Consider the following 16,043-nt stretch of genomic DNA (forward strand, 5'->3'; position numbering starts at 1 on the left):
GAGAATGGGAGCTCCTGCTGGTGAGGAAGAAGTTCTGATAAAGCCAGAACTAAGGTTCTCATCTAGGTATTCTCTGAGAGTTTTCAGCTCTAATTCAGATAGAGAGTAGATAGGGCCGTAGGGAGGCATTGAGCCTTCTGCGAGTGGTATCTCATGGTCATAAGGCTGGTGCTTGGCAGAATTGATGCCTTTGCCTTGTCAAAAAGATGTTGGTATCTTGGTATGCTAAAGGGCAAAAATGACCTCCTGAGATGATTTCTCCAAATCTGAAGTAGCTGCTATCTCCAGGACAGGTTGGAAAGGTTTAACCCATATCAGAGATATATATCGTCCATAGTTTGGTCAAAATCCTTGATCTGGGACAAGTTTGAGTCTTGGACCTGAATAGGGGTAACTGAGGCTTGAAGGGTTTTTCCAGTATTGAGCTCAGGATTTGAGCTAAACCCAGCGATAAATGCTTCCAATTGATAGTTGGATCATGCCTTTGAAGCCATGGAAGACCTAGGATGACTGGGTACTTCATTGGTATAACATCTAAAGAGATGGTGTCTGAAAATGTTGATTTTCCTAGGGGAATCTCAAGTTTGAGTACTGGGGTGTTGCAGGTAATGGAACCTGAACTGATAGGAGTTCCATCAATGACTCGGAGCAACTCTGGAGTGCGTTTGGGAATTGTAGGTAACTGGTGTGTCAAGATGAGGTCTTGAGATATAAAGTTGCCTGTTGCCCTGAGTCTATCATAGCCTTGTAGACAACACCTGTTGTTTGAAATGGAGTTGAATAGGGATTAACAGGTGTGTGAGACTCTGAGAAAGCACCATCGACACATCTTTGTTGTCTAGGGAGAAGTTATAGTCTCAGTTGAGTTGTGCCTGCTAGGGATTTTCAAGTTTTTCAGGAATAGCAGTTGTGACTGTGTCTGAGGCTGCTATATGTTTTGAATCAGCACTCCCCCTGCTGAATAGCACTCCCTGAATTCTGTGTCCCCCTTTGCCACAGTATAAACAAAGGTTGTTGTCCATTCTGTGTTTTCTTTCTTGAGGGTAAGTTTACCCCTTTTCAGTTTTGAGGGTATCCTGTAGGCTGAGGTGCTGGATTTGCTGTAGATCTCTTATAGAGGCGTCTAAGTCCATAGGTTCAGGTGCTGAGTCCTTAGCAGTTGGTGTAGAGGTGTAATTGTTGAAATTTCTTGTTGGATGCCAGTCTTGGTTCTTCTCCTTTCTTCTTTCAAAAAGCCTATCATCAAGTCTGACAGCTTTCTCTATAAGCGTTTGAAGTGTTGTAGGGCGTTCTTCTTTGCTGAGTTCATCCTTAATAGAGCTCTTGAGCCCTTGTAGTAAGTGAAGACTAAGGCTTCTTCATTCCAAGTCAAGTGAGAAGTGATTCTCCTAAATTCTGTTGTATACTGAGCAGCAGAGGTCTTTTGACATAGCTTCTGTAGCTCTCTTTCTGCTGTAGCAGTTTCGTTGATGTCTCCAAAGGTCCTGGTAAGTTCCTCTTGAAACTGGTCATAAGAGGTAATCAAAGGTGTAGTGGTATTTTGGTTGTTGCCACTAAGTCTTCTAAGATATGGCTCAAAGAAGTTGAATGCAGATCCACGGAGGTAGCTGGCAGCGAAATAGATCTTCTGAATGTCTGAGGTGACTGATGAGGCCTGAGGGTGAAGTAGATGTCCAGTTGCATAAGGAATCCCTTCAACTTCCTCCTGTCTCCATGGTATAAATCTGGTGTTTGCACTTTAGGAAGTGCACCTGGGGTACTCGAAATAGCCAGAGGAGCTGTGGGAAGCTCTGTATGATGTGTCTGAGTTGAAGATTGTGTTGCTGAAGTGTTGGCTTGAAAGGTGTTTTCCAAATTCTCAAGTTTGTTTGCTATAGTTTGTATAAAGGCAAACAGTTGTTGCATCTGCTGTTCAGCAGTAGTTGTAGGAGCTTGGTCGTCCTCCATTGTAGTATCGAAGTGCTGCTATAGAAATAGTTGAAGCTTGAAGCAGGCAAGGTGTAATGGTGGGTGCACCAGATATGAGAATCTAGCCACCCAAGGAAGGATGAATTACTAAGACAACACACTGTCTTAGGAAACAGAGCCAAAGGGTTGTAGCTTAGACTATTCCACAACGCAGCAATCAGGTGTATGATGTGGTGAAGTGGTTTAGACAAGTTGCAACAAATGTTGAGTCTGAGAACTCAGGGGTAAGTCAGAGGTTAGCACCTCACTGACTTTTCAAAAACAGAGAATAACAAGATCAATGCTTGGAAGCTTGGAAAAGACGTGGAAGTATGTGCTAGTCGATTTACTGTATTGCCTGCTTGCCCTTTCTTAAGGAAAGGGCAATCCTATTTATGCCAAAGGAGTGTAGTTCTCTTATTTTCCATGACTTTCCATGACTAACCAGGCTTGGTAAATGTATTAGAAATCAAGTGCGACCCACAACTAGCTTGCTAATCATGTAGTGAACGTAAGAGAATCCCATAGAACCATCTCTTGGGTTCCTAGCCTATAGGAAGTGAAAAGGAGGTCCAAGGTCAGAGTACCTATAGACAAATTATGTCATAACTTAACCAATCTTGTGGGTAACTAAGGAGCGATGACGTGTAATGAATCATAGAGGGTTGTAGAAGCTTCTAGAGCTATCGTTCATGTTCCTAGGCCTCTAGTTGGTAGAGATATGCCATGTGGTAGTATTGGCCCACCCCCTTAAGGAGGAGATTTTCTTAATAACTTGTTCAATGAGTGTCCAAATGATATGCCGTGATGTATGTAGCATAAACAGATGTAGTAGAAGAGTTTGCAGCAATCGTTGAGTAGTATTGCTTCTGTTGTTGGTGTGATAAGCCAAGATATGTATGGTGACTTGTAGGTTTGAGGAGGAGATTTCTAAGTTTGCTCTTGAGTTTGATAGCAAACTGAGTGCAACGAATGTCAGTATGACACAATCCTACCCCCATAGGCCATGAATGGATCTATAGATTCTTAAAACGACATCCAAACTTTAAAGGGGTCTACTCAAGACAACTAGAGTCTGCACGACATAAAGAAGCCACTCCTATAAAGATTTCAGCTTGGTTTGACGCGTTTAAAGCACGAATTGAAGAGCGAAAGTACAAGCCATGCAACATCTATAATATGGATGAGACAGGTTTTGCAGTTGGAGAGACTCAATCCACGCGAATAATTGTTGATTCTACCTTGAAATCCAATTGGAAGGTCACAGCTGGGAAGCAGGAGTGGATAACTGTACTTGAATGCATTGATGCAGACGGTGGCACTTCTCAACAAGTAATAGTGGCTGGACTTCAAACAGTCATAGATTTGAGTGGTTGCGGAATGTATTTGAGCCTGAGTCATGCAAAAAGTCTGGAAATCACCTGCGAATGTTGATTATGGATGGCCATTCTAGTCACATTACTGGCGATATGATTGCACTGTGCATTGAGAATGACATCGACCTTCTTATTCTACCGCCTCATTGCTCTCATCTACTCCAACCACTTGATATTGGGGTGTATGGACCTCTTAAGTGATTTCATGCTCAGGAAGTAGATCGGTATACTCGAGCAGGAATAAAGCGAATCCAGCGCTCCCACTGGGTTGAAATCTTCCGGTGTATTCTATAGAAGGGTCTTATACCTCAAAATATTAGAAGTGGGTGGAGGGCAGCAGGTTTAATACCCTTTCTCCCAGAAAGAGTTCTGGCTAACCTTCCACTTCCACCAACCGAACCACCTCGCACTCCTCAAAACTCAACCAATATCACTACTCTGGATCTCTCAATACTCCGAAGTTCTCCTCCAGATGGAACTGAACTAAGGCATGCAAATTTAGTATTTAATTCAAGTATGGCAACTTGTGACTCTCCTGCTTCACCAACTCGACGCTATGCCAAGAGAATGACTAGGCTGGTTGAAAGTCAGAATGCTGAACTCAGCATCCTTCGGAAGGAGGTGAAAGAGTACAAAGAGATACTTGAGACACGAAAGAAAAGAACTACGGGCAAGAGAATTAAGTTGCAAGGCGAATTTGTATTCAGTACCGAGGAAGTGTTGAAAATTGTCCGGGAGGCAGAGTTGAAGTCAACCGAGAAAAGACCACGTGGAAGGCCACGCAAACGGCCAATTGAAGAAGTAGACGAGGAAGTTGAAGAGGAAGAGGTAGAGAACGATTCAAGCGACCCAGAATTGGAATTGGAGGAGTGTGTGGCACGTAGGACTCGGTCAACTAGAGTAGAATAAACTTTTTGTCCGACTACCCCATATGTCCGACTACCCCATACGTTACGTTATCAATAAAACTACAAAAAATACATCTAAACTAGCTACAAGCACACCAAACAGTGTGACGGCCAACTCAAAATAGTTGCAGGGAGTGATGGTAATCGCGGTGAAAAATCGAGAACAAATCGAGAATAAATAGCAGTAAATATTTGTCATATCATGTCGTATCATATATCATTAGCAGATCGTAGGGTTTGTTTCGTTTCGTGAATTGGCTGGGATAGAGACGATGGAGACTCAGGTCGCTGGCACCCTCTGTGAAATGAGCAGTTCGTAGTCCATTGTATCCAAAATATCGTTGAGAGATGCGTGTCAGATATCCACGGGCAGTATTTCAGGGGTTACCGAAAATCAATGTCGTCGTTATGCTCCCTGATAAGTTTATATATACTGGACGTCGTACCGCTCGCCCATTTCAAGACCGCAGAGCGGATATCCTCCGAGACCCTGGTGTGCTTATGGTGGCTGAGTAGGAGCCTGCATTGGTGTTCTCCAAACTCCCAGTTGTAGCAAACTGCTTCCATCAACTCCTTGGAAATGATAAATATGGGTTGCGCTTGAGAAGCAGGGCTAGCACATCTCCACCCCACGGTTGGTGTGCCACTGCCACAAGCATCTTCTGCGTAATGGTAGGTGATGGATCTCGATTAAGATACCATACCATTGCGTCATACGGCAAAACAGGCGTATGGTTCGGCTTTCTGGGTTCTGAGAACCAGACCAGCCATTGCAGTGCACCTGATCCATGGGGAGTCTCAGACGCAGCTCGAAGTACAATATCTGATACGCTCACAGAGGCTGAATGCAGCCTGAGGAGAACTTTAAATTTTGATGCCGCATGCTTGGATCCTGCTATAGTTGTAAGAATCGATTCCGAGAGTAATCCCCCGATGTCGAAAGTTAATATCAACTCCAAGGCCTTTTCCGTAAACTCATTTTTAGCAGCTGCAGTCAACAGGGTCTGCGTAATGTTTAGTTTCGGGAGGTGCTCCTTGATGGTCTTCACAACTGCTGAAGATTGTCCGCCCCGAAGGAGAGCAGCCATTGGAATTTCTGTGAGAGACAGCTGAGGATACTCGGCCAATAACCATTCTAGGGGCTTAATATCCCTCGATGCAATCTGGCATGTCCGCCTCAATGTTTCCTCTGTAATAGTAATTGATGGGTTCTTGGTTGTGATCAATTTCATACGGGTAACATTGTCCGTTTTGTAGGAATACACGCCTGCTGCATATTCCAGGGCTCGAGGTGTAATATGCACAACATCAGATCGGTCTAGCGCCCATCGAAGAGTTCTTACATCCTTAGACTTTGCTGATGCTATAAACAATCGTTCCGTCATTTCAACTCCTCTATTCCTCTTTTCTAAGAGTTCCAACTTTGGAGCACTAGCAGGCGTCCATGCTACCTCTTCGAAGAGTTCAGAAGGTATTTCTAAAGTGGAATCGTAGTCTAAGACCCACTTTATAGCACCAGACGTGTTCTTATTCGCAGCCGCAGCTTTTAATGAAGCGGATGTAATGCGCAGGCGTTGCTTTTGAATATGGCCTAGCATTTTGGAAATCCAGTCCTCATCACGACCCGTCCTCAGAACAGCTTCTGTCATGGCGTCGATAATATCTGGATCGGAAATATCCTCTCCTTGGCGTATGAGCAATTCCAAGGCCTCTACGGACCTGGCACAGGCAAAAACCAGGGGACATGTGAGCCGTTGCGGCTGATAAGATAGTAGCATGTCAAATGAAATGCTGTTACCGGGCTTGAGGAACTCAACCATGGAAACTTCGTCAATCCTGCAAGTTGGATCATGCTGCAATAGCCACTGAAGCACCTCGCTTCTTGATGTAGTATATGTCCCGAGACCTGATACAGCAACTAAGAGCATCCTAGAGGTCACCCTGAATGTTGGTTCGAATGACTTGATAATACTGAGAATTCTGATAGCATCGTTGCCTCCCACCGCCGCTACCAATATCTTCTCCGAGATTTTTTCCTGGGGATTTTCATAGTGGCTTAGAAGCCATGGTATAAGATGAGATCCATTGTATGTAGCTTTAAGAGCGGACATGACGATACCGTCGTCGATTTTCAGAGTCCCTGGCGGTGCATGTTCGAGAAGCGCTTCCATTGCTGCCGATCCTAGAGCAGTATTTTGAACCAGCCTATCCAGCATTTGTTGCGTAACTTCGAAATGTGGATGGCGCCTGAGGACCGTGAGGAACATCTCCTCATTACCCCGCGCCGTGAGTGGGAGTATATCCACATTAAATTGAAATTCCGGTTGATAATCCAGGAGTGCTTCCATAACATCGCTTGCCAACCCACAAGCCGCAACCTCAAAAATAGAAGGATCGGGATCGATATCACCCTGAGATAATAAACATTTAAGAATATCTGCTCCGGATGACATATTTTCTGATAAGACCCTGATTATGTTCAGATCAACAGGAATCTTCCACCCACGGTTGATGAGCATGCTTAAAATGGATTTGCCACACAAGTGGTTGGACGCACTTGATAGTATGAACCCTTCATATATTTCCTCTATTGGAACGCTGGGGTATGAATTGAGCACCAGCTCCGCCATGTCGGCACCACAGTGAGGATTTTGGGCTGCTAGCTTCAACATGTCGCCGCAGCAATCAGCGCTGTAATTCTGGAAGCCGCCCAGAATTTCGACAATCTCTGGGTCACTGCTCCTGACACATTCTTCAAAAACTGGCAACAGAGGGCCTTCAGTTGAAGTTTCTGCCCCGTTTTTCAGCAACAATGTGACAGCTTCTTTCTTCCTGTTGTAAACAGCATACCACAAGGGACCCCTTTGATTATGGTCGGTAATATTCACATCTACTTCCTCTTCGATGAGTTGAGTTGCTGTAAGAAGAAGTCCAAACCATGCACAGATGTGAAGTCCTGAGATATCCTGGGACATCTGTGGCTCAATTGATCCATGAACATACCACCAGTGGTCCGGAGACTGAAGCAGTGCCTGGGCAGAACACGCGACATTAGATGTCTTGCGTAGAAAGGCTAAAATATTTGCACTTAGAGTCCTCTGAACTTCTCCCTGGGAAGCATGAAATCCCCAATTTTGTGCAGCGTACTCTAAAAACGGGAAGGACGCTACTCTCAAATTGTAGCTTTCATAAGATTGACATGAATCCGTTAGATTACTGTCAGAAAGATATGCGAGGCATCTCTCGGTAATCATTGCGCTTGCATCAGGGAAATGCGTTTCTTTTGTACGATCAAAATACTCCTTGGCGGTGTCTTCTAATCGTCAGCATATAACATAGGCAACTGCAGAGAGATAAACTTACGGTGGACCAGCATGACCTTTTGATCCTCGGGGTCAATCTCAAGAAGTCCACTACATGAATCAATAGCTTCTCTCAAGTCTGAAATATTGTCTGTGTCGAAGGATGACTCGTTGACTTCAATTGCTAGTGCGTGCTCTAGCTCTGAGACTGTGAGTTCCCTAGAAGCATGGGTTACGAAAGATAGTAATATGATCGAATCGGTCAGCATTCCGCTGGATTGAGCCTTCAGGCGTTTCATTGTATCATTGTATCCATCATCCAACGAATAGCCACCGCTTGCTATAGACTCTAAAGCCTGATTAAGCTTTTTGCGGTTCGAAACCTTCGAAATAGCACTCATACTGAGTTTTGCCAAAAGGAACCTGATTGAATTGATAAGCTTCCATGCCCAGTCTGTAGTTTCCCGCAAGAGGTGGCATTAAACTCACATGCCGTCGGCAGCCTGCGCTAGTGTGCCCTTAATTTTTTGGTGGGTTTCAAGCGGCGACTTGGCAACAAAACAGCCAGGTGGTAACGCTCTCAGACTTTCGTCCATCCACAGGTTAAGGTCTTCTTTAGTTGCTCGAGTATCAAGCTGCGTGGCCGATGCGATATACTGCAAAATTCGATACGGATCCCGAGACGTTACCATCAACTTTATTGCAAAGCTGGTTTGCAACTCACTGAGAATCTTCAGTAACTTATCCTGAGTCTCTTCGTCAAGTTCATTGAGTGCATCGATAACAATAAAAGTCTTTGAGAATCTTCCAGCTTCCAATTGAAGCAGGCGACATAGCTGAGAGTAAGTAGGATAGTTTTTAGAGGAGTGCAGCTCCTCTAACGTCTCTGGCAGTTTGATACCCTTCACTGAAAGAAGCTGTTTCAGCAGACTCGCAAGTAAGTTTTGGGCGTTAAATTTATCAGCGTGAGCCCAGTTTCCAAATACATATGCTACTGCACTTCTCTCTGGCCTGATTGCAGTGAGTCTTGTGAGATACTCGATGGCCGTGCTCGCCAGCATTGTCTTGCCCATGCCGCCGCCGCCCTTCAGAATTATCGAGTCTTGTTTTCCATCTAGCCACAGCCTGAACGGCTCGGACTCTATTAGCCATCGTCCAGTGTTTTTGGCCCTTTTAGCTGTAAGTGCTGCTTGTTGTTGAGAAAAGTCAATGCGCCGCGATGGAGATAGCCACTCGAGAACATCATGCTTTTTTTGTTGTTCGAGTGCTGTTGATATGCTATCAACACTGTGGGTAATCTCTTCAACACCGTGTTTAATTATGTCGACCCCGTCTTTAATTTCCTTCGTTAATAGTCTAAATAAGGTTTTATATCAGCTAGTTCCCGTTTTTATAATCGTGTGGTTTCAGCGACTAGAAATGAGAAGCGCCAATGTAATGATTGATGAGCCGGCATGCTCGAAGAAGAAATGGCATACGAACATGGAATCATTTAGAAGAGCACAAATAAGAATGGTCTTGTATCTTTGTATCTTTTCAAGGTCCTGTTTTATGCGGGATTTGTCGAAAGGCCATAATAATTTCCTTCCTGGTTTCGCCACTAATTTCCCTTTGAAGCTGACGAGGAACGAGTTAAATTCGTAAAGGATTCCGTCTTCCGCACCAATGACTGTTAATGTTACATGAAATATCTTCGGATTTTCGTCGACCGATGTGTTGAGAGCACATAAAATGTAGCGAATAACTTCAATCTCGGCCTGGAAACTTAAGATCTGCTTCTCTGCGGCGCGAACATCTTTCAGATAATCGATCAACTTGGCCGTTGCATCCAGTATCTGGACAATACTGCCAATAGCGCCAACAGCATCCATTATTATCATAAAATTGGAGCCCTGTGGAGAAACAAGAAGCCTACTAGGTGGACGATTCGAATGGAGCCGTCCCTTCCAGTAGCGATTGTTATCTGCTGCCAGCGTCGTCGTAAGTATTCGGGTTTTCGAGAGACATATTTAGGAGAAATATTTATTTCTCCAGGAAATTTTTACAGGCATCTGCAAGCTCTGAGTAAGTACAATCATCGTTGTTGCCTTGAGCCTTGTGTGTCCTCGATTGAAGTCATTCGGCGCTTCGTAGGCGCCGACCTATACCCAGCCTCATGCACCATGCAGCGTGCGCCCCAACCGACACGCATATTGTGAAACTCGACAGGGGCGACATTGGTCTAGAAGGGTTGGAAAGCAAATATAGACGTTGCAATGTTTGTTCTTAGTGTTGCCCGAGTAGTTTTTTCGACGAGTTCCTCGAGTACTCATAATTTTAGTCGGATATCTACTACGAAGAGCTCGTCCAGAAGCGATTCGAGTAAGCTACCTAGTTATTGCCAAGCGCTTAGCAAAAAGTAGATCTAGCAAACGTAAATAGTAGACTAACGAAACCTTTTAATAACTTACCTGTTTCGTGATTCTCATCATCGTGATGAGTTACTGGCTCTTGTTGCCGCCGAGGCATTGCCACAGATAAACGGGGCCGATGACCCCCTCCACATTGTGGTCAGGCATCAAGTACCCCAGTCTAGTACTCGTCGGGCGCTGCTATTCAGGATTGAATTGTCTAGACTCAACGTATCTGCGCATTATTGTTGTGTACGAATCACCGTAAGCTGGTGAATTCCAAAAAAACAAAAAGAGCCGTAGAAGGCCGACTAACAATAATTTAATTGTCTCACTTCAACTATATTTGAACGTGAAATATCACAGTTATGGGAAAATAAAATATATTCTCATTTGGTATCTTGCGATGCAGTAGTCATCATTGCCTGGATCTGAGATATTTGCTCAGTAGCCAGCTTACCCTGTGCATCTCCAATAATTGTCAAAATCAGAGAGAAGCTATTTTCTAAAAACCTCTCGCGTTTTCTTTCCCCTTCAATAGTTTTCGCCACTCGGGCTAAAAATGCTTCCAGAGCACTTCGAAGCCTTGCCAAGCTTGTGCTTACAGGTTCGTCATCTCCAGTTTCCTTGCTCAGCTCCAATATTCCTTGGATGAGTTGCCCGAAACGTTGTGCCATGGAAGAAGGCGCAGCAGACTGCTTGGCCAGCTCGGCTTTCGACGTTGGCGGTGCCGTGGGCAAGTTAGCCGTTAGTTTCCGAACCGACTCGCAGTGCAAGTCCATGATGACCTGGAAGCGTGGCCATAGAAGCATATTCGTTCCATTGATGTAGCTGTCTCCAACAGGTATCTTATGCCTCTGTAATTTGAAGTTGAATTTTTGATTCAGTCTCACACACAGTAACAGGCCGAACGAGTCAAAAGTCTCAGAAACAAGGCTCTTCGTCAAAGTGTGACCAAGTTCAAATGTGGGCGAGAAGATATAGTTGAAGTAGCGCGCTATGGTATGGAATGAAAGAGAGGGCGAGAAAAAAGTGGTGAGAAACGAGTACTCGGCGCAAACGTTGTCAATGAGAGCCAGGTTGAAGTTGCGAAATGGGAACTCGAGGTAATGAGTCGCCGTGTCTTCTGCTAAATGGCTAGGTAAAGCCGATTGGTTTGATGTCGTGAGGATGTCGTTGCGTCGTCCCAGGCTGAAGGCATCATGCGGCGGCCCAGTTGCCTTTGACGTGGTAAGCAGCGTGCTCTTGCGTGGACTGTCATCATTCCCAAGAACATCATGCTTGTCTATTGCATGTATTTTAACTTTTGAGAGCGCCCTCTCATATCGAGTAAAATGATTTAAATAGTACCATCTCATGGTGTTCATGTAAGCCTGTCCAATCTCTTCGGCTAAGGTCTGATGATGATTCCATAGAAATGAAAACAGATCTTTGTATCGAATGAAGTGACGTTGCTGAACGACCTGAGCGTTTATATTCGGTGATCGTAGAGCCTTAATCTGGGCGACTAGGAAGTCCCGGATCCTTTCGATGGCCTATGTCCCGGGATCAACATAGAGCTCACATAAAATGACGATTTGATTTACTCACAATATTAACAAGCTGGTCACGCAAGGGCTTTAAATCAGTAATGCTCTTTATATTGTGTGCCTCAATTGCCTTGGCGTTTAATGCCTTTGACCACTTTCCAACCACATTCAGGGCAACAATCCACGACTCATCAATGTCGCCTTCTGATATCGTTTTCACAATGGTTTGCGAAACAGTGATATCTTCAACAACTGGTGTTAATCCAAGTTCTACAACCTTCCGGTTTTCAATCCTGGAGCTTAGTGTCGTTGATCTTGCTCGCAATGTTTCAATCTCCGCAGAAACGTCACCCAGATCATTTTGAAAGCTTGTCAAGTTTAGTTCAACCGAATTAAGAATGTCGTTGCAAGCGCGGATAGATTGATGGAGGTCTTCGAATCTAGCTTTATCGATCTCATCTGTGTTTACTTGGTCAGCATGGAAATCCATATGTCAATTGCAAAACACTAACATCTTGCAGCCGCCGGTGCCTCTGACACTTGGACCGTGTTCACGTCGTCTTCTTGAACGAATTCATGCAGTGCCAACCCAGTGAAGTCAACATTGCCCAGTAATTCATCATTGTCCCATATTTCATCCTTATCAGCGACCGGCAAGTTTCCCAGGTCAATGTTCAGAAGCTTGTCAAGGACCTGTATTGGATCTGAGTAAGTGAGAGTTATGTTTCTCAAATTCGAACTGGAGCTGTCCGTGGGTTTCCGAGAATTCCCTAGCAATGACGTTGTAGAATCATTGGAAACGGCAGACAAAGACGAAGACCGTGGAGAAAAATTTGGACGTTGAGGCCCAGTTTGGGGCAGAAGGCGGCTCGTTTTTCTTGGGACGGGAGAGTACGATCGCGATTGGGGAGTAGAGGACGCGTTGGGACGAAGTGCTGGAGTGGAAGTCCCAGACAGCCTGTCGAGCCACATCTCAGTGACTCTTCGGAGGCATCAACAAAGACCTCTTCGTTCTTTCAATCACTGAATGACTAAATGTTGAAGAGCCAAAATGTAGTCTACACGTACGTGTCTCGCCGATAACTCCTGTCGGCGTTCCTCATGGCGTGTTCCAATGGCCGCATGGTCACACCCAGCCGAAACGGTTCCATCTTATTGTTCATCAGCTTACCTAAAGAAATTGGCGAACTAGTGCGGGTCTAAACTCGTTAGATCCCACAACTCACCACCAAGTCGGTTTTCTATTTCTACTCCCACTACGCCTCGCCCCTCTATTCGTCTCAAATTCTCTCCTGGAGCATATTCCAGACTCGCGACAATCTAACAACTCCCATTTTCACTTTGCATTGCAGCCAAAATGGCGGACGCCGACTCTGTAAGCAGTTTTCCAAGAAACCCCCGCACTTCCCCCGCCATCAGTCTAGTGCTTTCAATCTATATGACAATCGGTGGAACTTGCGCCCATCATCAATACTAACTTTTTTACAGCAAGATTACACCATCGACTCTGCCGATGCGGGTGCGTCTTTGACCTACCCCATGCAGTGTTCTGCCTTGAGGAAGGGTGGACATGTTCTCATCAAGAACCGTCCTTGCAAGATCATCGACATGTCGACCTCCAAGACCGGAAAGCATGGACACGCCAAGGTTCATCTCATCGCTGAAGACATCTTCACCAAGAAGAAGTTGGAGGATCTTTCCCCATCCACCCACAACATGGATGTCCCCAACGTTACGCGCAAGGAATACGCCTTCGTAAGACACAACCAACCGCAAAATGCAGGTCCAAACGCTAATACTATATAGCTCACTCTCGATGATGGTTTCCTTAACCTGTACGATGAGGCTACCGGAAACACCAGAGATGATATCAAGATGCCAGAGCCCATTGCTGGCGATGATAAGAGACAAGAAGTCATCAAAAGATCATCGAGCAGCAAGGATGATGAGAAGTCAGGTGGTAAGTTTTAAACCAGGACGACAAGAGAACGCATCGCTAACATAGTATCTAGTCGTTATTATCATTTCCGCCATGGGCGAGAATGCTTGTATCGATGCGAAGGAGGTTTAAGTCAAGACATGTATCTCTGGGCCTGTACGGAATAGCCTTCTTCCATACCATGGCTCGTTACCCCTCATCGGCTTGGCATAACTAGCCTGTCAGGCACCTGCCTGGCTAGATTTTTGTGATCGTCATGTTGTAAAGGCAACTTGGTGGTTGTTCGCATCGCTTTGCCTTCCTATTCTACTGGTACATTTATCGGGTTCTACAGTCAGTGAAGTCTGTCGCTAGCGAGTCGCAACACGTCGCGACTACGACTACCAAGCTTGCAACAGTGACTGTAACGAACGCGATGATAGTTATCGTTGTAGATAGCCAAAAATAAAATAACAGTCCCTCTACTAAAATTGACTGACCAACTGCCATAATTATTTGAGTATGTGTCGTTGAATTGGAGTCAAAAGAGTAGGAATTGTGTGGCAGCAATGTAGATATTACGAGCCTTAAGTAGCCAAACACACTGCTCGTATATAATGCAATAATTTGCCAGATCTTTGCCTAGTTACAAAAAGTTCATTCGTGGAAGGAAGTTGCGACCGTTCATGTGATTTCGGCACGTGGGAACTGGAGCTAAAAGTCACGATAGTATTGAAATGTTTCCTACGTAGTGGGGCATCAATCATGGATTCGAGCATCGACTTCCACAAGTTCTCAAAGGGCGAAACTTGCACTACAACTGGGTGTCGGTCACGGTATTACTATATCCAGGATGGTAAACGCGTTTGCAAGTCACATGGGCACGTCCAGGAAGGTTTTACACAGGTTGCAGCAGATGAAGATGACTTCAACACAGAGGGCAGAAAAACAAGAAAAAGGCGAAAGGAGGCAGCAGCAACTGGCATAGTTTATGATGGAATCGAAGCCATTAAGCTTTATGCACAATGTTGGCAAGTGGTGTTGAGGAGGCAGGCTATGTGGCTCATAACCGCGAGAGGAATGCCACCTGAACTTGAGACCGTTATTCGAGATTTATGGGCAGTGAGGATAAGGAATATTAGGGGCATAGGAGAAGACGAAAGGAATGCAAGAGACGGGTCTGGGTTTAGTTCAACAAGCGAGGGGAGACAGAAGGGGAAGATGATAGTGTTGGGATGGAAATGGGCAGGAGGCATCGGAAAATTGCAAGAGAAAGGGGTTTGCCGAAGCTTATTGAGAGCTTGGCTCTATGTTATATGGCAATATTACTTTTGAGACTACCAGTCTCAGTGGGAGATCTCCAGAAATGGGCTGAACAGCATGAAATCCCTTACTTTCGAGTGGTGCGTTATCTAATATTCTTTGGACGGCCGTTGCACGTGCACAAAAGTGCTAATTGATTCCAGATTCGAGATATCCCGGCTGATATGAAGTCTCATCTACCACCCAAATACTACTCTGCTCTGGAGACTAGATCATCTCTGAGGAGAGGCCGCTTGCACCAATGTATCGGGGAGCTAATGATTAACTTCACAACCAATTTCAACATCTTATTCCCGCCATTAAACACATCTCTGATAAATATTCCGGTTTGTGAAGGACCTTTGTCTGCCTTGTAAGTTGCTCCAGTCATCCAGCATGACTAACACACCTTGCTTACCAAAAGGAAGTGGAAATTTACGGGTCTTGTTGCCACCTAGCTGAAGCTCTGGGAGTAAGGTTTCAATACCCAAACACATTATCACGGCACAAACTGAGCGAATACCCTGAATTGCAAGTTGCGGCTTTGGTCGTGATATCAACCAAACTCCTGCAACCATTCGACAATATGATACGAACTCCAGAGAGTCTCAAAGACCCGAGCGCACTGAGGGTTGACTGGATGACTGGAGTGGCATGGCGATGGACGGCGGTGATGCCACTCCAGGCCAGGAAGCTAAAGTCACAGAGGCCGATGTGTTCAACATGAGTGGCGATATGTTGGACCGCTATTTGAACTGGTACCATCAAACCTGGTCAGGTGAACGGGATAGTAAAGGTAAGATTTCCAGACGCAGCTCACCGACCCCATATGGATCCGGGAGAGAGCTTCGCTGATTTTGTAGTGTCCCAGCAAATTCTCGACCTATTTCCAATTGAGGATTCGCCAAACCTACGCGGAATGGACCAAATATAGCAACGCCCGTGTCTGAGCGTCTGCGCCGTGTCCAAAGCAGGTTAAAGGTCCAAAAGCCTATATCTGCAAATGACGAGCAGTACGTTGCTACGATCAACAGGCCCGGCGCTTTCTATAAACGGTGGCAGAGGGACGGCGACCTTTCTGCAAACGAAAGGGCGTTTGTGGCAAAGACTGGTAGGCATCTATTGTCACTCCTTGGGGGTATTTTCTTCACATATCACATGCTAACAAATATTGAGTAGCTGAGAACGCTGGCACGACTGTGAATATTCTGATCAGAACTGTGTACTCGCTAGAACAAAGATTGCATGATATAGCGTCTAGAGAGGGAAGACCAGAAGTAGAGCATTGAGGAATGGCCCTGAAATTAGATATAGTATGGCTGACCGTTTACCGGATTAAGGCGTCGGATATTTGGAGTTGGAATTTGTGGC

General features: G+C 45.2%; 4 protein-coding genes across 4 annotated transcripts; 2 read left to right on the plus strand and 2 right to left on the minus strand.

Moving 5' to 3' along the window:
• Nucleotides 1-4,797: 4,797 nt before the first annotated feature.
• VC83_09533 (uncharacterized protein) lies at nt 4,798-9,539 on the minus strand (the record flags this gene model as incomplete). The annotated part of the gene is made up of 4 exons (XM_024472946.1): nt 9,016-9,539; nt 8,023-8,889; nt 7,595-7,956; nt 4,798-7,544 (listed from the first exon to the last, which is right to left on the minus strand). Exons 1-4 carry the CDS (start codon nt 9,411-9,413, stop codon nt 4,798-4,800), a joined length of 4,374 nt encoding a protein of 1,457 aa, XP_024319489.1. The 5' UTR covers nt 9,414-9,539.
• A 753-nt stretch (nt 9,540-10,292) lies between these two features.
• Nucleotides 10,293-12,544, minus strand: VC83_09534 (uncharacterized protein). Its single transcript, XM_024472947.1, has 3 exons — nt 11,965-12,544; nt 11,514-11,911; nt 10,293-11,458 (listed from the first exon to the last, which is right to left on the minus strand). Exons 1-3 carry the CDS (start codon nt 12,422-12,424, stop codon nt 10,313-10,315), a joined length of 2,004 nt encoding a protein of 667 aa, XP_024319487.1. The 5' UTR covers nt 12,425-12,544; the 3' UTR covers nt 10,293-10,312.
• A 265-nt stretch (nt 12,545-12,809) lies between these two features.
• On the plus strand, nt 12,810-13,936 carry ANB1_2 (translation initiation factor eIF5A; the record flags this gene model as incomplete). Its single annotated transcript, XM_024472948.1, has 4 exons — nt 12,810-12,827; nt 12,941-13,207; nt 13,259-13,412; nt 13,465-13,936. The coding sequence occupies 4 exons, from the start codon at nt 12,810-12,812 to the stop codon at nt 13,521-13,523; spliced, it is 498 nt and encodes a 165-aa protein (XP_024319488.1). The 3' UTR covers nt 13,524-13,936.
• Nucleotides 13,937-15,332: 1,396 nt separating this feature from the next.
• Nucleotides 15,333-16,043, plus strand: VC83_09536 (uncharacterized protein; the record flags this gene model as incomplete). The annotated part of the gene is made up of 3 exons (XM_024472949.1): nt 15,333-15,468; nt 15,607-15,783; nt 15,852-16,043. 3 exons carry the CDS (start codon nt 15,333-15,335, stop codon nt 15,959-15,961), a joined length of 423 nt encoding a protein of 140 aa, XP_024319486.1. The 3' UTR covers nt 15,962-16,043.

Source organism: Pseudogymnoascus destructans, assembly GCF_001641265.1.
Source record: "Pseudogymnoascus destructans isolate 20631-21 unplaced genomic scaffold scaffold_72, whole genome shotgun sequence".
Classification (NCBI taxonomy): domain Eukaryota; kingdom Fungi; phylum Ascomycota; class Leotiomycetes; order Thelebolales; family Thelebolaceae; genus Pseudogymnoascus; species Pseudogymnoascus destructans.

What these genes read in the sequence shown, in the direction of transcription:
- VC83_09534 (XM_024472947.1), bottom strand. Translation starts at nt 12,424, where the DNA reads ATGTGGCTCGACAGGCTGTCTGGGACTTCCACTCCAGCACTTCGTCCC. An exon ending in GGCACCGGCGGCTGCAAGAT is followed by an intron (nt 11,912 to 11,964) that starts GTTAGTGTTTTG and finishes AAGTAAACACAG; the next exon opens with ATGAGATCGATAAAGCTAGA. An exon ending in GTGACCAGCTTGTTAATATT is followed by an intron (nt 11,459 to 11,513) that starts GTGAGTAAATCA and finishes CCCGGGACATAG; the next exon opens with GCCATCGAAAGGATCCGGGA.